Source organism: Fusarium flagelliforme (genome assembly GCF_020744385.1).
Source record: "Fusarium flagelliforme strain FIESC 12 MPI-CAGE-AA-0113 chromosome Unknown B0J16scaffold_1, whole genome shotgun sequence".
Classification (NCBI taxonomy): Eukaryota; Fungi; Ascomycota; class Sordariomycetes; order Hypocreales; family Nectriaceae; genus Fusarium; species Fusarium flagelliforme.
The window spans coordinates 7247091-7267151 of NW_025763503.1; the positions used below are offsets into that span (position 1 = coordinate 7247091).

Consider the following 20061-nt stretch of genomic DNA (forward strand, 5'->3'; position numbering starts at 1 on the left):
ATCTTATATACTAATTAATGACCGACCTGTCGGACCTCCGATCGTGGCTGGCTGTATTGTATAACATGGCCGCTTATCTTGGGTTCCCATGTACAAAAGCGGCATACCAAGCCAATAGACTGAGCAATAGCCTCAGTTACATCTGGCCTTGGCCTGCATGCTACCAAAGTCCAGATCAGATCTATGGAGACAAGCAATCGTCTGTCAACTGTCAAAGTGGGCCTGCCCTGTCCGTCCTTCCGCTCCGTAGACGCCCGAAGCCAAACGTTTCCAAGACGTAAAAAGTTACGGGACGCCGAGACCTGCTCCGGTCGGTTCCTGAGCTTATCGGAGCCGTATTTGAACTATAATTGAACGTCTCCCGCTCCTCTTCTTCCGATATTTGATTAAGTGAAGCTTCCCATGATGTAATATTGTCCTCTCCATGTTGGACTAGGACTCGGAAAGCATGCTCCGCTTACTCATTCTATTTCGGCTCTCACGGAAACTGAAGCTCACTAATTGACTAACCGTTATTGGTCCAGCGTCGCTGTACATACAGCACAGTTGTTAAGGGAAAGCTCTCGTCGCTATTGATATCCTTAACAATGGATGTCATCGTGACTGCCCTGAGGTCGTGGATTGAGGTCTCTATCGCTCCTCCTCCACGTGGGAACATGACTGGTCGAGCCAAGACTCGAGGTACATTGAAGGATGAACTAGATCGGATCAGATCTGTTCTACTTCATCAAACAATTTTGTTTGCCTCGACCTTGTTCCTATACATCCATGTCCTTGCTATACTATCAACTCTATTCGTTGGCACAAAGCTCTATCGAATAGCCAACTGACTACAGTACAGCACAGCATAGCACAGCACAGCACACAGTCAACTAGTAACTCCCATTGACCTCGATCTTGATCTTGCCTGACAGCCGATCAACTGAGATCATCACTGCACCTAGTCTACAACCCGCACTAGCAGATGCTTTTGATGAGGCACCTTCTTCGCTCCTGAGGCCTATTTGTTGTCTTCCCTTCAACATTTTTCTCACTTCCATATCGTCATCCAACAGTTTTTCACGTTGTGTAACAAACAATATCGATATTGTGCATTTGCTTCTCCGATACATCACCATCACCCTTTGGAGCCGCCACCGTCTATCAAGACATGACGCCAGATAACAATCACGCTCACCCCAAGTCTATTCACTTGCAATCTATCGAGCGCCCACGAACACGAAGTTGCTCGAGGTCATCGACCAGACACAATGGAGCCAGTACCGCTTTTGAGCCTGTAATGGTCGACGACAATGAGACTATCGCCAGGAACGTTTCTCACATGACTGATGTCGAGAGCCAACTTACCGCGACCGGACGTCGACAGCATAGTCCCATTGACAACGATCCATATGGCCTCTCTCGCGGCTACAAGACGGAGTCTGATCTTGCCGACATAAAAGCCAATACATCGCGGAAGCGGGATAGCCTCCCTGGGCGCAACTGTATGCCCAGCAAGATCGGCTCCAAGATAAAGGCTCGTAAGCTACAGGGCTTCTACGAAAATCAGAATGCGGCAATTGATCGTATGCTCAAGTCGGTTGAGCAGCATCGTGATGAAGCTCGCGACCAGCATGGCGAGGATCAACTCAAGTTTCGCATTGCTGTTTGGGGTTCTCTTGTAGCCAACGTTGCTCTGTCAGCTATTCAGCTTTACGCTGCTATCTCATCGGGCTCGCTTTCGCTTTTCACCACTATGGCCGACTCTGTTTTCGATCCTCTGAGTAACCTCACTCTCATCCTATCGGCTCGAGCCATCCGTCATGTGGATTCTAGACGGTTTCCTGCTGGCAAGGCACGTCTCGAGACTGTAGGAAATATTGTCTTCTGCTTTCTCATGATCGCCGTCTCCCTCATCATCATTGCCTTCGCATGTCAAGAGTTGGCACAGTCGAAATCTGATAAGGGCTTTCATCTTCCTGCTGTCATCTCGGTCTGCTGCGCCTTCGCCACCAAATTCGTCCTTTTCCTATACTGCTGGGCGCTCAAGGACAAGTACAGCCAGGTAAATATTCTCTGGCAGGATCATCGTAACGATCTCCTCATCAACGGCTTTGGTATTCTTACAGCTACTGGCGGCGCAAAGCTGGTCTGGTGGATTGATCCCATGGGTGCCATCCTGCTGTCGGTCCTTATCTCTTGCATTTGGCTACATACCGCTTTTGACGAGTTCCTGCTTGTTGTTGGTGTCACAGCTCCTGTCGAGACACAGCAGCTCATCACATATGTGTGCGTCACGCACGACGATGCAATCGTTGGCATTGACACCGTGCGTGTGTATCACTCAGGTCCTCGTTTGATTGCCGAGGTGGACATTGTTATGGAGCCAACACAGACTCTCCAGGAGAGCCACGACATCGCAGAGGCGCTTCAGATTAAGCTGGAGGATCTTCCCGATATTGAACGGGCATACGTTCACATCGACTACGAGACCACGCACAAACCAGAACACGCATTTAAGAAGGACATGTAGGTCTAGGTTCGGAATGCGTTTTCAGGAGATCTTTGAATTGGAAAGGGCGTTTTGAGCGGCTGGGAAGGGGTTTTGGCGTTGGCGTTCGGTGTGAAAGACAAGGGAGCTGAGACGAGACATGTACTCGGCCGGGTACACGAAGCCTGAAGGGCTATAGCATCAAAGACAAGAAACCTCTCGAGGGTAATTAATTAGTGTATACGATGATGAATGAAGTGGCAAGACTTGGAGCAGTAGTGAAATCAGGGCTAGTCTTTTTGCAAAGAAACGAAGCCATCATTGCAACAATAGCTCACGTGGACTACTTATGCAAGTGATAGCGTGTGACGCATCGACATGAAGCCAGTTGATACAGTATAGTGCTGCAGGTAGGGTTTAAGCAAGGCGAATTGAGCTAAATCATGCAAGTTGCGCAGATCCCGGCATTGCAGAACTGAACTGTCGATGTTTGGTGAAGTGAGACACGTTGGTATGGAAAAGTGACAAGTTTTCTCGCGTGTCTTTGTCCCGATATTTGTCTAATGTCTCGGTATGCCATGTCCGAGTGGACAGCCAATGCGATCTACAATAGTAAAACACCAAATCTACGTCACAGTCTTAGCTAGTTCAATTCTAACCTTAGCTCTTCGGCTAAGATTTGAATGTCTTTACAAACACCAAAACCTAATTAAGGGCGAGATTGAGATTAGAAAGGGGACTCGCGGCGTGTCATGATGAAGTGATCGAGCGGGATTTTCTGTGCATTTCAACCCAACAGCTTCAACCAAGGGACCACAGTTTGGAATGGTTGAGATTAAATGCACGTATTTGAGCGGCGCGTCACATTCTCGAAGCAACTTTACAAGGGGGGGAACATGACCAGTTTCGGTTGTATGCAGGAGCCCGCTCGCGAACTCATCCCTGGATGGTTGAAGGATACGAGCATCATATGCAGGAAATCCCTGACTGACGCGAGTGCCGTGCTTATATTATATGTTGCAGAGAGAAAGAATTGAATGAGGTTGGAGCTATGAAAGCTACCAGGACTAGAAACTGACAATTCCATCATCGTGCAGCCGTTGAAATTAGTGGCGATTGACTAGTACGAGAAACCCGCCCCGATTTACGGACCCAAGGTACAGTAGTACAGTAGGTAGCTCTACTGCACCAAGGGAGCACCAAAACGGTCCCAAGTTTTGTGCAATTGAAGGCAGTGAACCCTCAATCTCTTTTCTGTACGAACGTGGGGGCCATGATTCAACAAATTTGTATCCATAGCTCAAGTTGTTATTATATGGATGTTGTGCGGTGCCCTTGGACGGCAGGAGTATTGGACTGCAAAAAAGTGTCAGACCTCGGCGCTTCTAGAACAGGAGAGTTCCTCAGGGTCATTGTGGCTTGGAACAGTTAGAGTTTAGTACCTGAAGGGTCATCACAGACTGTCTGTCAGACACCTTCAAAGTTCCCAGCCGTGTTTAAGCCATCCATTGAGCTCTTTCCTTAGGTATCTGTAGTTAACTGAAGCTTTACAGGCATATAGCCCGTTAATGGTGTCGCTTGGAGTCTTGGGTGACCCCACAGGAGCTTACTGGAGACAGCCCGAGCTCCAGTGCGTTCTGGCCTAAGTTGAGTTAGTTTGCTGGAGCTGCACCTGGACTGGGAAGTTCCCCCCTCCAAATCGTCTGGGGCCGGGGGGCCATCATCGGATCATCACATACACTGCATAGGATGGAACACTAACATTACCTGCCATTCTCATTTTCATTTTCCTTCTCATCCATTCTCATGTCCATATCACGTCACGCCTTGGCTCTGCTTTTACCCCCTCTCCAAGTTTCTTCTCCAACTCTTCTCCTCCCTCTCTAGGTTTTATACCAGATACCTTCAGGCATCGCTAGAGATTCCTGCATCGTTTCAAAAGCATAGACCACAGTAGTCTGCCTGTACTAGCATTTAGCTTCCACCAGGTACCCTTGCTAGATCGAGCTTGCTTTGCCTTCTTGTTGGCTTGGACCCTCGACAAGCTCCGTCAAATCGTGATCCCACGACTTCTCCTCTTCCTCTTCTCCTCCAGAGCTTCTTTCCATGGGCTGCTGACCGACCTCTTCAACTTGTTGTAGCTGACCTGGACAATCTGCGCCGAGGTTTGTCTTTCAGCTGGTCAACTACTCACACTTCCATACAACCATCATGGCTGCCCAAGGTGCCAAAGGCGAGCATATCTATGCTACGGTTCGATCCATTCTGCGCCCATTGTGCTCGAATATACCTCGCTAACAATTCGACAGCTTCTCTTGAGCGATTCTTATCTTCCTGGTGCGCCAATTGACCCCGTCTTCCCCTCAAACTTGAGCTGACTCTTTCCCCAGGCGCACTCGTCCTCGCTCATTCCCTCCGCGATGCTGGAGCCAACCGCAAGCTGGCAGTCCTGGTTACACTCGATTCCGTTTCGGCCGACTCCATTACACAACTCAAGGTAAGCTATCCAACGTGTTCTTGCGCATCTACGAACATTTCGCTAACCATACGTCTTTCAGAATGTCTACGATTATGTCTTCCCTGTGCCGCGCATTCGCAATGACCACCCAGCCAACCTGTACCTCATGAACCGTGGCGACCTGCACTCAGCTTTTACCAAGATCAATCTGTGGAAGCTCACTCAGTTCTCAAAGATTGTCTACATTGACGCTGATGTCGTCGCGTACAGAGCTCCCGAAGAGCTCTTCGACTTACCCCATCCCTTCGCCGCTGCGCCCGATATCGGTTGGCCAGATCTATTCAACACTGGTGTAATGGTCTTGGATCCCAATATGGGTGACTACTATGCCATGATCGCCATGGCTGAGAGGGGAATCTCTTTCGACGGTGCTGATCAAGGTCTGATCAATATGCACTTTGGCCAACGGTACCATCGCCTGAGCTTCACTTACAACGTCACGCCATCTGCCCACTACCAATATGTACCTGCGTACCGACACTTTCAGTCCAGTATCAACATGGTGCATTTTATTGGCGCAAACAAGCCGTGGTTTACCGGCCGAGATGCACCTGCTGGAAGCAATCCTTTTAGTGAAATGATAGGACGGTGGTGGGCAGTCTACGATAGACATTACCGGCACCAGGTGAGTTCGTTTTGTGTATAGGAAATATTGGTCTCTAACTTTCTGTCTAGGAATCTGCTTCTGGTGACGCTACCCAGTATGTCCAGTACTTTACAAAGGGAGAATGGCGTCCTCAATCAGTTCAGGCGCAGCCTTCTACCAGCGAAGAGCAGTCTCATGGTCAGGGTTCGACTACTCCTGCTGAAGGGCAGCACCAGGAGCACCACGCACCTCAGCCGGAACAACGCTCAGAGCCTCAGCACCACGGCGAAAAATCCGACCATGGGCAGCATTCTACTACCCAATCTGGCCCTGCTCCTCATCAGCACCATCAACACCAAGAACCTAAGAAAGAGCCACCCCCGATCACGATGCATGATTGGGATGCTCAGAGGTATGTTTATCACTGATTAAAACTTCTATTTTGCCGTGAACATGAGACGCTGACTTTTCAAGACACCCTCCTCCCTCCGATTCGAAGCCTGAAGCGATGAACTTCCCTTCTACTCACTACGAAATGTCCCGCGACACCGCACCATTCGTTCCCCCTACAAGGTACCCGAGTCCCCCAAAGAATATGTGGTATGAAGTTCCAAAGGAGAAGCCCGCTCCTCGGTCAAAGCCAGCTCCGGAGATCTTTCCCTGGGAACGTAACCGACCTCGACCAACGAGAACGTTTGCTGGAGAGCCTGAACCGGAGCCTGAACCTGAACCAAAATCTACCCCTGAAGAGTCGAGTGCTACAGGCACAACGCCACTCTCCGTGAAAACTGAAGGCCTTACAGAAACGAAGAATGAGTCAACTACAACTACCCCTATAGTACAGATCACACCATCGGACCCTTGGACATCATACACGCGCACAAATGCTTGGGACGAAGTGCCTGAAATCGAGCGGTACGTCGACCGTCTGCATGGCGGTCACCGACGTGGTAAGAGTTCGACCTCTTCGACAGGTCGCGTGAAAAGTCCAACAACCGGCTCATGGAGGGACGACAAGAGCAGTTTCAAGCTGCGGGGTTTAAAGCTCACCGATTTCCCCAGCGCCGTTGAGCGTCCCAGCTTGCCAGTTACACCAGCTCCGGTCCATCGAAACTCTTTCTTTGCAGAAGACGACGCGGAACATGAAGATGAAGGGGCGAAGAAGCTTCCTGAGGCCGAAGGCGTGCCGGCGCAGTCCGACTGGGTATGTGTGCATGGGAGACGATGGGGGCCTACAGACTGTCTGTGCGAGGTGACTGACTTGGTGCTGCATCACCAGGATCCGCTAGAACAGCTACAGAAGTTGGCCAAGCAGCAATCGGATGCGTTGCTCAGAAGACTTAGTGGTGATGGAACCGAGGGAGGAGAAGGAGGAGTGAGTCGCGAAATTCCAACACGCCCATTACCTTTTGGTTCGGGTGATTCGAAATCACCTACTTATATTGCGCAGTCCGCCACAGGCGTGTTAAGCCCACAGCCGGTGAAGGGCGAACGATCAGCAGGCATCTTGCGCGATATGAGCAGTGGCCGTCTTGACCCCGAATCGACTTCAACTTCTCAAGCGACAACGATACCCGAACCGAGCTACTCAGGCCCCGGCGCCGCATGGGAGAAGGGCGAAGATATACCACAGCGCGAGACTCCTCTGCCGCCTAAGGAGGAGGAACTGGATGCTCTTAACGCATAGGAAACGACAATCCGTACATCAGCAGCCTCCCACGAATGGCCAGAAGATATCGAGTCTTTTGTCCTTGTCCACCGAGAACATGTCAGGGAAGAGTCAAGAAGGAATGATTAATGTGTTACCGCTTCATGGCTATGGACGGGGATGGTAATAAATACTGGAATACAGGTAAAGTGATGGCTCTTGGGTATTCGCGGCATGGACGCATGTTTATTCTCCTTTTTTTTCCTCATCGTTTTTCGTGGCTACCTTGTGCAACATCAGGGAGTCGCAAGGTCTACAATGGTAACTAACGCTGAGGAAGAGAAGGAAAGATGTATTTTTGTTGGAATATGAAGATTATGGCAGCATGTTCTTCACAGGCGTCAAAGAGTAGGAAAATTGTTCTCCTGACTTGTCTTGGGATTCAACTCATTTGCTCTGTTTGGCATTGCATCATGCTTTTGTTCTGCGCTCGTACTTGTTTTCTGTGTATCTATTCTGCATGGTTTTGGTCCAGTTTCATTTAGCACTCTTCCATTCGTCTGCGTTTCTGCCGTGTTCGTTCGTCATGGGGTGGTGTTTGTGGATTGTGAATATTGATATAACTTCAGATTGCATTGCTAGCTTGCACGTTAAGCGTTCGAGTGTACAATACTTGATAAATATATATTTCACGTGTTAACTATGTTTTGTTGCGCCATTGAGTTAATCGAGTAATACACACAACTCCTCAAAACGCCATGTCGCTATCTGGATAAAAACAAATGCTGCCTGGCTCTCCGCTAGTCAATATAAGCGAGCGGGCTATGATGCCTCCGCGTACAAAGAAAGATAAAGCTCAAGAAAGTCGAATTCTATGTTCCTTATAGGATTAATCCTCCTTTGGTTTGTCCTTGTCTTCGTCGTCATCAACATCTTCGACAGTCACAGCTTTGGCCTTGCCTTTCGACGAGCTGCTTGCTGGCTCTTCATCATCTTCACTATGGGATACTGAAGACCCTTCCGGTGTATGCTCAGCTGCTGGACTTGACTGGGATATAGCCTCGGCATGAGTAGTCTGACTTGAGCTTGGTTCAGCCTGCAAACCGTTCCTAGACTCTGATTCAGTCTGATTCGGGCGAGTGTTGTTGCCGAAGAGCTGAGCCGATCCTCCCCAGTTAGGCATACGAGGACTAGGCGCAACAACCTGAGGCGGATCAACAGCTCGCGTAAACTGCGTTGGAAATTGAGGAGGGGCAGACGGGGGAGCAGATGTACTCTCAGCCGGTTCAGCTTCTTGGTTCCTACTGCCAATTGGAGACGGTTGTCTAGCCGCAGATGTAGGTTGAGGCATAGTGATATTGTCTACCATTGTCGCTTGAGGGCCTACCTGTGGCGAGGGTTGCGTTGAGGTTTGGCTACCATCAAGACGTTGCAAAGGCATCAAGGACCAGCCAGGAGGGATAACAACTCCCTCAGGAAGCTCAGCGCTGCCGGAAGGAATGGGTACCGCATTAGGGGCAGCACCGTGTCGAGCCATCAGAGGGCTTGGGATTCGTGGAGGAAGACCAGAGAATTGCGGAAAGCCCGAGGGCATATGCAGTTGCTGCATAGGCACTGGCATCATGGGGTAGGGCTGTGGCATGAGAGGTTGAGTCAAGGGGTACATAGGAGGTGGTATCGGTTGTGCCTGGGTGTTGAACGCGGGTTCCGGGGCATTCTGTCTTTGCCTGATGCGTTGTAGCTCTGCCTGGAGAAGCTGAAGAGTTTGTACCTCTTGATAAGCCATCATAGCTGACTGCACCTCACGTTGAATCATCTGATCTGCCTGACTTAGTAGTTGTGCAGCGGTCTGCAAGTTATCGCCAGTGGGAAGAGGAGTCGCTGGTGCAGTTTGACCAGCGACAGGAGGTGTACCAACCCCTTGGGTGGGAGGTGCCAAGCCTTGTTGATTAACCGCAGCTTGAGGCATGCCAAATTGCTGGGCAAGTTCTCTAGCTTGCTGTCCATTTGCTCCAAACCCAACACGGAGGGGGCCAAAGTTGAAAACCCGTGGCGGAGCTGGTCGTTGCTCAGGTTGAGCACCTCCATTCTGCTGTCCCTGCGCGGGAGCAATTCCAGGGTTTGCTGGCGCTTGCTGAGCTGCGGCCCCGCCTCTGATCTCTATTCGAAGTCCTGCGGCCCTGTTCTGGCCAGCGCGAGCGTTCTCATTAAGGCTAACAGGGCTTCGACAGGTTGGGCATACCTGCTGTCGTTCGAGCCAGCTCTTGAGGCAACCAAGGTGCAAGATATGGCCGCATGGTAACTTCTTCGGCCGAATCCTGTCCATTGCTCCTGGGTTGTTCTCAGGATCCCAGGGGCGCATTTCTTCGCGACAAATGATGCAGGTATCTTCTCGTGCGAGCTCTTCCAGAGTGGCGTCAGGGTAACGATTCATCTCCTGAATCGCCTTACGGTACCGCAGTAAAGCTCCCAGTCTCTTGATAAAATCCCTAGCCGTCATAAAGAGGTCCCTCATAATGTGGATTGGTAAGCCATAGAACGTGAGGAGCATAAAAAAGAAAACGATATATATGCCAAGCTTGACCAGATCTAACAATGTCAGTGGTATTTCCCAAAGAGACCGGGGTGCATCATACCTGTAGCGAGGTCAAGCCAGAGAACAAACTCTCCCTTGGAAGACCAGCCCGGCACTTCGATATCCATTTCATCAATATCATCCTCGTTAGGAAGAGGGTCGTTGGAGACTTCCTCGCCTGCGGCTGCAGCTGCTTCGCGTTGACGTTCGATGGCCTCTCGCTCCTCTCTGACCTCTTGTCTCCTTTCAGCCAGTCTTTTGCGTTTCTGCTGCTCTTGGATGTTATGTTCGATCAAGGACAACGCATACCGGGCTGCTGTCCGCCATGAACTTGTTGCCAACACTGCGAACTCAAAAAGGAACATGACCATCATGTTGGGTCTGGCTTGCTGAATGACGGTATTGATCGTGTATCGGAGGATGTAGATATCGTATATGAAGCTGAGCGTGAGCGACACGCTCAGTCGCAAATGGAACAGACGTGGGTTTGCAGGCGGTTGTTGCTCGAGGACCTCAACTCTTCCATCACCGATCCAACCCCAAACCTTTCCAGTAATTAAGGCAGCGAACATTACGAGAAACCAAGCACCTATTTCATCTCGAAAAATGGTCATAGCCAAGCATGTTTCCGTTATCGCGAACCAGGCCCGTTCTGTAAGTTGTTCGACTTCGACAGCGCGGAGGGGGCCGTAGCACAATCGTATTAGACTGTAGACAAAGCTACTGTAGAAGAGAAGCGCAAAGTTGACCAAGACCTGTACATTATGAGTTCAATATCACGACAGGAGAGGGGCATCAATCCCAAAGGTAAGGGAACCACGTACCAGTAGACAAAAGTTGCTCTGGGCAAGATATACCATTGCCGAATAGAAGTTGGCCCTCTGATAAAAGGCTGAGAGGACAACGCTGCCCGCGAGGGCCGTTGAGGCCTTTGCATCAAATGTTAGCATTGGTCCATGATGATCAGCCATAGCTCCATATAGCTTCCCCCGAGCTCTCCAACCAAAGCAATTACTTACCCCAGCATACCAGCCAAGTCGCATCTTGGGCATGGGAGTTCTGACTTTTAGCAAATAATTCAAGTCGTCATCAAAAATAACAAAAGTAAAAGATCACTCCCTCATCCCCATGGCTTAATCCGGATAACTTTTGATGAATGTACGTAGTTCTTTGCTTTCACTGCAATCGATGAAAGCGAGCTTGATGCCACGTTAAGCACAGCGACACACGACCGATGACGCAGGGGCCGAGGCACGTGACAATGCTCTGACGTGAGAGAGGGGATGAGTAATCAGGAACCACTGTCAAAAGTGGGCTACCCTAAAGACAAATGGATCGGGCATCAGCTTAGTGAGAGATGAAGAATAACAAAGACAAAATATAATCGTGCTGCAACTTGGATGTGTTCGAGTATTTGACTTATGAGTTCATCTTGAAATATGGCAGCATTAACACCCATCCTTACACCAGCATTGCTAGCCACGATCCGGAAACAACCCAATCTGCCACGCAATACCTGGTACTTCATCACAGCAACAACACTGTCAGCACTCAATAGGCCAGATGAACTACCAAAGGTCTTGAGAAGTGCCATTGAAGAAGGTCCCAGTGCTGACGGGAGTGGCGTTCCGAGTCGGGATGAGCAGTTGCGCATCTCCAGACGTCTCAGGGAAGCTCTGTTGAAAGCCTCAGCTGTTGGGGGCATGCCAAAGGTTTGATAACATACGGGGACAACAAGATTCCTGATACTAACAGAATCAATCAGACAATCAATGCACTGCTGTCTTTGAAGTCGGCAACTCCAGAGGATCTCCTTGACGAAGCAGCAACTGATGCAGCATCACCCAGACACAAAGACATATACGACACTCAGCCAACCCAAGTACTCCAACGAGGGCAAAGCTTCTTTGAGAGCATCTATGGAAAGATATCAAAGCGTATAATGGGACAAATGGAACGTTCAGGCGCACCAGACCTTGGTTTACTGGCTAGGTTGACATACGGATACGTGCTAAGTAACACTGATGTGCTTACAGCAGCCGAGACCTCATTCGTTCTCATTGCTAGCCTGATTCCCCAGGATGTAAGTACACTTTTACATGCGCCATAGGGCTGTGTCTGCGTTGTTCTTGATACTGATAATAGAGTTCCAAGGTCAACCCTCAACTCAAAGGCCACCTGCGGGGTGCACTAAATGGCGGCGCCAGTGAAGATGAAGTGAGGGCTGTGAGAGACATAGTGATTAAGATATGCGAGGCTTCTGGTATGAAGAGACTTGAAGAGAATGCAACTGGGGGATGGGGTTGGAGAAGTGAAGTTGCGAACATATGAACAGATCTTGATTCTCTGCTTACCCTATGGCAATGGGCGGACGATGGATATCTACAACTGGGCACCATACGCACAACCTCAATTGCTGTCACTAATAGCACCAATACCTTGCATACATGTGTATTATCCGTGGTATGTGATTATAAACGCCATATTCATCAATACATAGGGGTTCAATTGACCATTAGTTGACATCTTTTGGTTGAGTCTCAAACTCTCAATCCACATTGAGTTTCCTCGTCTTCCGCTCTCGGACGTTTATGCTACTAAAACTCCGCAAACTAACTAGACAATTATTGTTTCATGTCCAAACGGCGCCTAGTCTCTGCTATGTTCGGCGTCTTGAGCTCCTAGCGGCCGACGATTTGGCGAGAAACGACAAACGAGGAAGAGGGGGGGAGTTCCGAGGGGAGGTTGAAATGCGGAAGAGATTCCGCGTTTAGGCGAGTGCAGCGCTGTGCACGGAGTCAACAGAGCGAAAGCCAAGTCGTAATCCGCTGTCACGCGCCAGAAGCAAGGGTAACAACCCGCCCGGGCCCCTAAAGAATGGCTTGCCTTGCGAACCAGGGGGCCATGGGCCAAGGACCAAGGGTCGAGAAGACAGTACCGGGGGGTTGTACCCGTGGTCCGGAGGGTGCATTGTGAAAAATGCCAGTGCCAGTGCCAGTGCCGCTCTACTACCAGCAATCGAGGCCAGCCAGAGCCTAATTTGGGCACGCCACGGTTACTGATCTGCTACTGCTCAATCATGGTTCGTTGTAAGAGGCACCACAGACCAATACCAAAGGTCCAAAGGAGCTTCCCGTGGCCAAAAGGTAAAATCCTAGCCTGGGGGCTTGAATATCTGAGACATTGTCTGCTCTCAAGTCTAGACTCTGGACTTTGCAACGGCGTCTAGGGCATAGTGTAGTGCCATGCTCGCCACGTCAGAGTGATTGAACGGGCAGAGATAAGGTCAACCGTCAGTTGAGAGTTAAATCGGACTTCAGTAAACCCCGCGGGACTCACCAGCCTGATTACCTATTAGCCTCGTCAATGTCCGGTCACGATGGATACTCGTCTCATTCTTTGACCAAGCGAGGGTTTCCTAGCCAAACTCTCCACCATTCGCCTATCAATGCACTGTTATTCACAACAACACAAGACTCCATTTTCAATGTAGATCTGATTGCGCGGAAAGCTCCTGACCCTGATCGTTCAATGTAACGAATAAACGGAACGGAACCGTGCTCCCCACGTCCATCAGGTCCGATCAGAACAGGGCTCCCCTTGCGTCATGTTGAAACTGGGCAGGCAGACTGGGCCAAAATTGACTCGTCCTTTGGTGAAAGAGAAAGCCTAGCCGTGGGGTTCATGTCTTATACCGGTACTCGGTATTCAACCAGTGGACTGTACAGTACGCTGTGGGCTTGGGTTACATTTGCTGCTTTTCTGGGTTGGTTATTGCTCTGGATCCAGCAATGGCACCCTCTTTTGACAAGTCCATCTTGGGTTGCACAGGGCGAGATTGGTGATCTGGCAAGCAAAAAAGGCAACCGAAACACCCACAATTCAAGGAACAAGGCGTGCGATTCGACCGGGGAGAGTTGGAGTGCAGACAAGGCCAGGATAGACTTGTATACTGTGCTCTGCCATGAGCCAAACATAGAATATCGACATGCAGCAACAATCTCGGATGCATGACACTCCGAGGCAGTCACACACATATTGGTTTGTCTCTTGTCTGGGTCCGTCCAACCAATTTCTAGGAACGGCCGCCGTGACAAGCTCCAGGGTCAGAGTAACAGTAACCTCAATCAATCTGATGATGAATTGAATATGGAGACACTCAATCCTCCCGAAAGCCGTCGGAACTCGTCACGACAGGGCAGGGGTTTATCGGGCATCTTGTTTCTTCTTTTTCTTTTTTTCACCTCTGTCCCCTCCCCTGCTATCATTCCCTGTAGGTTTCGATCAAGACTCCCACACGTGGCCAAGATCCTCGAGGTCCGCAAGTTGTAAAGAGGGGCCGAAAGACTCATAAGCCTGTTGATGTGGCTTTCTGGCAGGGGGGCGGCTCAGAAGCGGCAAGGCGCGCATCAACCCATTGTGTCGGGTCCCCTCGTTCAATTGAGTTCAAGGCTTGTCGTTGCCTGACATTAACTGTTACTTTTCGTTAATACGACCATATGAAACGGCAGGAATGTTGGCATTCTCGACTCTCACACCTCTTGAGCTTATCTTTGGGAGCCAATGCGATGCGGGTATAGCTCCAGTCAACCACAAGGAACTTCCCAGCTTATTGATGATCCCCTCTCGAGCTAGACCACCGTGCACCGGGAATCTACACTCGCCAAAAGAGTATGAATGTCGTATCGAGATATGGTTTTTAACTCCTGGTAGCTGTTCTGTGGAACGACATTTGATAGTCGATTATCTTAATACTGGTTGTCGATTTTTCAGTTGAGTACTGGTAGGTGCTTGTAAGACGTGCCCAGCGCCAACAGCAACTGGTAAATCGTGTTGTATCAATTTGGTAGTCAATTTATATCACAGTCGTATTGTACAACTGAAACTACTTGTAAGGCATAGCTTCACACAGTATGTTCGTTGATTGAACCGAGTAGTCGGATCATTGATTCACAAGACTGCATTCAATAGCTTGCCTAGCTTCGATAACTCAGTCCGACAGTCTGGATCGTGGCTGAATGGCGTCCAGGCCGCCAGCGTCAAGTGCCGTCCTCAAAGTCTAACGCAGACACCCACGACACTGGACAGCAGAGTGACATACAATAGCCTCTTATTGAATAAGCCAATTTTAAATTCCCCGGTGCAAACATCACATTGGACTGCAGTGTCCATGCTCAGTCTGGGCCGCACCTTGAAGTGAATTTGAGCGTTAACGGCGGCTCCTGGCAATCCCTTGGATTCGATGACATTTAGAAACTGCCGTTCTTCTCCTCTTATTCTTCGTGTTCTAGGCCACGATCGAGCTCTCAACGGTACGTTAGTACTGCTAGTCTGAAATATTAGACTGGTGGCGCTCGCACACTCGCGTAAGGCTACCGCAGTTGGAACTGGACTCTCGAGCTTACAAGGCTGTCCCTTGAGTAAAAATGCCTAGACCACTGTTAGTGTACCGGCGACGGTAGAAAAGCTTGAGATGTTTTTGTTTTAACGGACACTAAACCCCCACAAGAGCCATGCAGACCGGCGTTTTCGCGCGCTGTTGTCGCCACGAAGGATGTCTTCCTGCTATGGAACACGATTCTGCTGCTAAAGCACGAACGGCCGAGCCAGGCGGGGGTTATCGTTGTCTGCATACCTCGACGGATCTACTCTGAGAAATGAGACAGTTTGTAGGACAGCACCAGTGGAGCGAAAGGAATTACAATCAACCTCAATGAAGACAAGCAGCGAAATACTGGGGCGGGTTCTCTATGACGTTTTGAAAGGTCCACGATCGATTCTCAGGAGACTGATGGTCCGTGATGTTTCTCCATGATATGATGAGTGTGGATATGTATGTGACATGTACCGTGGACCATGGCCGCTCATCAAACGCCATGAAGATCCAGTATAAGACGGTGATTGTGGGAGATCGACAGAGCACGGTCTCGCGTCCTCGCCCGTAGACTGCGGCAGTCTTGTTGGCCGCCCAAGGGATGCCGTTAACCTGCCCCGGTCAAGTGTCTTCGGACAGTTTGATGTCCCCGAGATCAAGCATTGATCAGCGCCAATCTCCTCAGCACAGCTACAAGGCTTTGTGTAACATTGCTGTTTATTGTAAGGACCAGGTAGAACTTCTCATTACAGTACTTCGTAAAGTAAGGCTTGTTGATCGTGGAAGCTCCTGTAAACAGTATTAGCCCAGCAGACCGGGGGATTAAAGCAGCGCTGAGATTCAACCCAACCCTGCGATGCGAGTGGGAGAGATACATGCAAGATATTATTATTACGATGAGGAAGGAAAAGATCAACGTTCGATGCTGCCGCCAAAACAGCTGTTTGATGTCGGCATTCCAACTGGGTCACTCGTGTAAGCACCTGTGAGGATGGTAGGATGAATATCTTTCAGGGTTGGGCTGCATACAGAGTAATTGGCAACGAGATAGGTGGGCTTCCATCAAAAACTCCGAGACGCCAAAAAAGCAATTCCGAGATCTTGGATATTACTGTATCTGTAGATTAGCATTCAGAATACTCCGGTGAGTGTTGAGCTTGACTGTATGTAATTGTTATTGGTGTCTCGGCTGTTGGGTGGGGGGCAAGCCGCCAATAATCAGGCCAGTGGCCCATTTTCTTTCCTTACTTCGTGTTGTGATGCAAGCAATCAGGTCAAAGGTTTGGTTCTCAACTCCGAATGGAGAACTCGTGATGAACGGATTGCCCAAAAGAGGATACAGCGGAGCGCAGAGGACGGAAATGGCTGCGGAACGAAAGAGATGGTGGTTTATTCGCATTGGATCGGTGAAGCCGAGAGAGCTTGGCAACTCTATCGACCTGCTAAACTTGCGAGAGCCAATCAGACACCCTCAAGTAGCCAGGGTCAGAGAACAGACCTAGAGAGCTTGGGTCGGCCGACCGCTGGAATGTGCATCGGGTACCCATGTGGACAAGAGCCTGGGTACCGAGGTTTTGATTCAGAACATACAGTGAAAGTCAAGGCCCAGGGAAGGGAGCTCCATAGCTAGGTAGCAAGCATCTCCATCAGTGGATTATCGACACCTCACACTTTTTTGCTTTTTCGGTTCTCATCTTGACTTTGCAAGCGCTGCTTTGCGTTTCGACTCCGCAACTTTGAAGACACATACATGCCGGTGGCCTTTTCCATCTGACACAAAGCCCTGGTTTTGGAAAGAAAACCCGTCTCTGTTGCAGCCGAGGAATGCGGTCTGGCTGCGTAGAGCAGAGAGCTCTGAGACGAAGTTGGACAAATCATCGTATTGTATTATTCTGTACTGTCAGTGACGTGATATGATTGATGCCCATCTGAAACCATCGTCATAGTCATCGAGTTGAGGTGGGTGGTAATAAGCGGCCTCGCCATACCAGCATTGTTGGCGGTGATGGCGGTGATGCTACGATGAATGGCCATGACCTCGACCTCGACCTCGAAACACAGCCAGCGCAGAACCATTCAGAGGTAGCATCGCGAAAGGCTACCGATGCATTCGCGCTCGTTGCCAGACTGGGCGTCTTGAGGCAGAACTGTATGGGTGCAAGACAAGGTGGGCTAGATAGAGTGCGGCTTGGCATCTGGGATTAAGAGTCAGAAATGCTTGGACTGGCCGTCAGTCTGAGTCTTGCATTCACTTTCACAGGGGAGGGGGAGGATTCGTCAGGGCACTCACTACACTGCAAGGAGAGTTCCATCTCTGACGGGGACGCAGATCACACGGCGGGCACTGTTCTTGTTGGGTGCCTGTGCTCAGCCCTACGCGCCAGCCTGGTCCCAGAGATTGAAGGAGCTCGGCTCTTAGTGCTGCTACCTTTTTATTATTAGCGTCATCAATCAGCCACACCCTTCCCTCGCTTTGGTACAGCGTAGCGTAGCGTTGCCGGCGGGGCTTCCCGCCAGTGAGGAACACACCCCACAAGGGATGGGCAGGTGTGAAGCCAGTAGAAACCATCACGAACCGCGGTGAAGCCAAAGCCAAAGCCAAAGCCGAAGCCAAATGTAAAGGAAAGACTGTCTGTGTCTCGTCTCTGCATTGCGTGTTTATTGTTGCAGCAATGGGTATACGTGATTCCTGGCCTTCGGATACAACAATTCTGTACCGGTAATAAAAATCTCGTACATTGTGTATTGTCGCTCCGCGTCGGTCGAGTAAATCAAGTCCGTGTTGCTGTAATCTCGCCATTCGGAATGAATAAAAGCCATCGCGAACCGTCTGCATTTAATTGATGATATTCTCCTTTGTCAACTGCCGGCATTGAAATGGCGCCACTCGTTACCGTTCTCTACGGAAACTGTGGTCTCAGGCGGCCTAGAACCCCAGGGTACCAATCGAGTAAGCCACCATATTGAGTGCATCAAGAGATGAGGAGAGAGGGATGGATTAAATGCTGGACAGAAGAAAAGCAAGTGGCTAGCCTGGAACGTCGAATGCATACGCATACAAAATGATTAACGCCAAGGCTGCTTAATGTTTGGTGATGGAGGAGTTTCATGATGGTGATATCCAGGGTCTTCTCCACTAATACCTGAGGTCTGGCCCAGGCCATCTTCCAATTGAGGCAGGGGTCAGGAGGTGGCAGCTGCCCTGACTGAACGGGAATAGCCGCTCCCTGGGATTGGCTCTCACCTTCCCAAAAGCGAGCGAGCGTCGCCTACGGGACATGGACAATAAAGAGTGCGGAAAGGGACGAGCGGAATTCGCGCCTATCTTGCAACCGGAGTGGTTAATTGAGCTTATTTGCTTCTTTATCGCTTCGCTGAATGTATGTTTAACCTGAGCACCGACCACCCGCAATGAATTTCAACGGCGGGACTCAGACATCGCCAGATTGAAAAGCATTGTTAGCAGAGCGGCCGCCGCATGCACAGTCACTAGACAAGGCGAAATGAATTAAATTCAGGGTCCTCATCCACTACAAAGCGAATGAACCGGTTGCTTGGTGGCTGGCTGCGACTGTCTGAGATGGTCACCGTGTCTGAACCAGCATGCCTTATTCGAAGTTTAGTTCGCTGCACTTATTCGTGCCGTCTTACTACTTACTGTACAACTTACCTACCCAATCCTTGTGGATGGTTGCTCTCGTATATATCGTCAGAGCATCAGTAGTCTCTTGGTCACATGCCGATACCATTGGCAGGCTTGGCTTTGGTCATCAACTCTAAAGTTAGTATGTATGCGATGCTGTGCTGTGCTGGTGCTAGCTAATAGCCTACATGTAAGGGCAGAGACTCAATAGGGCTGAGTACTCGACACCCTAGTGCCACGTCGTGATGGCTGTGTGCATTAATGTATGTATGTATGTACTATACTGGACTGCACTGTACGGTTGGTTAGTGCACATACATAGAGCTGCGCATAACCGATACGGAAAACGCTCCATGGGTAGCCACCGCCATTGGCTCTTAGAAGTAGCGGTTGAAGAATCCTGGGCAAGGTCTCATTCGGGAACCCCTCATCTGCATATGGGTGGATGATTGGAGTGCCAGATTGCTGGAATACAACACAGCATAGCACAGCAGGTACTGTAATGTTACTCGGTTTTGACCGATGCAGGCTGACGAAGAGTTATCCAGTCAGCCACTGAACCAGCCAGTGGGAAATGATTCACCTCCAGGATACCAGCATGAAGGAGGGTCAGGATGAGGATGCGGATGGCATCTCTATGCGGGTAAATATACGGTAAGAGGATCATTCACTAGGATCAAACAGAGCAAAAGCAAAATGCGATATGTAACAAGAAATAAATTGCTCTGCGTGCTGTGTTGTCCACTGATATTGTATTGGCTCAGGACAAGGGACAAGGTTCAATAGAATGGACGCGCGATAAGATGATCCGCTGCACCGGGTTCTCATGTTTACTTCTCGTGATCCACCTAACTACCCCTGTCAATATTTATCAACATCTTCCCCTTCTTTTCTACGTACCTGCTTCGAGGCATGAACATGTTCAATAAGGATGGTCCTTTATACTGATGATAATGCCTAACTCTTTTCTTTTTTCCTCCCTGCAAGCCTCAAGGCTGGGGACATCGATCTGGAATCTTTTGCTTCTTTGTCTCACCTATAACATCTCTGCTATGCATCTTTAATCGTTCCAGCACACCGGGTAGGCCTGGACAAACCGTGCCACATCAAAGCAAGGGTTGAAGATGGAACTAGTGTCTGTCAGAATTGAACGGGAAGGATGACAAGGTGTGCGTGTTACTACGGAGAGTACAATACGGCAAAGAGTCATGGATGATATTGCAAATTTGAGTCCATAGCAGCATGCA

General features: G+C 49.8%; 5 protein-coding genes across 5 annotated transcripts; 3 read left to right on the plus strand and 2 right to left on the minus strand.

Moving 5' to 3' along the window:
• The first annotated feature begins 990 nt into the window (after window positions 1-990).
• B0J16DRAFT_43432 (uncharacterized protein) lies at window positions 991-2606 on the plus strand. The gene has a single exon (XM_046133851.1). It carries the CDS (start codon window positions 1151-1153, stop codon window positions 2510-2512), a length of 1362 nt encoding a protein of 453 aa, XP_045990316.1. The 5' UTR covers window positions 991-1150; the 3' UTR covers window positions 2513-2606.
• Window positions 2607-4554: 1948 nt separating this feature from the next.
• On the plus strand, window positions 4555-7417 carry B0J16DRAFT_43438 (nucleotide-diphospho-sugar transferase). Its single transcript, XM_046133852.1, has 6 exons — window positions 4555-4723; window positions 4780-4807; window positions 4861-4967; window positions 5029-5613; window positions 5664-5986; window positions 6049-7417. Exons 1-6 carry the CDS (start codon window positions 4682-4684, stop codon window positions 7259-7261), a joined length of 2298 nt encoding a protein of 765 aa, XP_045990317.1. The 5' UTR covers window positions 4555-4681; the 3' UTR covers window positions 7262-7417.
• A 484-nt stretch (window positions 7418-7901) lies between these two features.
• On the minus strand, window positions 7902-10992 carry B0J16DRAFT_280502 (uncharacterized protein). The gene is made up of 4 exons (XM_046123904.1): window positions 10817-10992; window positions 10622-10726; window positions 9859-10552; window positions 7902-9811 (listed from the first exon to the last, which is right to left on the minus strand). Exons 1-4 carry the CDS (start codon window positions 10847-10849, stop codon window positions 8112-8114), a joined length of 2532 nt encoding a protein of 843 aa, XP_045990318.1. The 5' UTR covers window positions 10850-10992; the 3' UTR covers window positions 7902-8111.
• A 166-nt stretch (window positions 10993-11158) lies between these two features.
• Window positions 11159-12517, plus strand: B0J16DRAFT_43494 (AhpD-like protein). Its single transcript, XM_046133853.1, has 3 exons — window positions 11159-11509; window positions 11563-11880; window positions 11952-12517. The coding sequence occupies exons 1-3, from the start codon at window positions 11237-11239 to the stop codon at window positions 12126-12128; spliced, it is 768 nt and encodes a 255-aa protein (XP_045990319.1). The 5' UTR covers window positions 11159-11236; the 3' UTR covers window positions 12129-12517.
• Window positions 12518-16959: 4442 nt separating this feature from the next.
• Window positions 16960-18390, minus strand: B0J16DRAFT_43521 (uncharacterized protein). The gene is made up of 2 exons (XM_046133854.1): window positions 17462-18390; window positions 16960-17366 (listed from the first exon to the last, which is right to left on the minus strand). The coding sequence occupies exons 1-2, from the start codon at window positions 18005-18007 to the stop codon at window positions 17118-17120; spliced, it is 795 nt and encodes a 264-aa protein (XP_045990320.1). The 5' UTR covers window positions 18008-18390; the 3' UTR covers window positions 16960-17117.
• Window positions 18391-20061: the final 1671 nt, after the last annotated feature.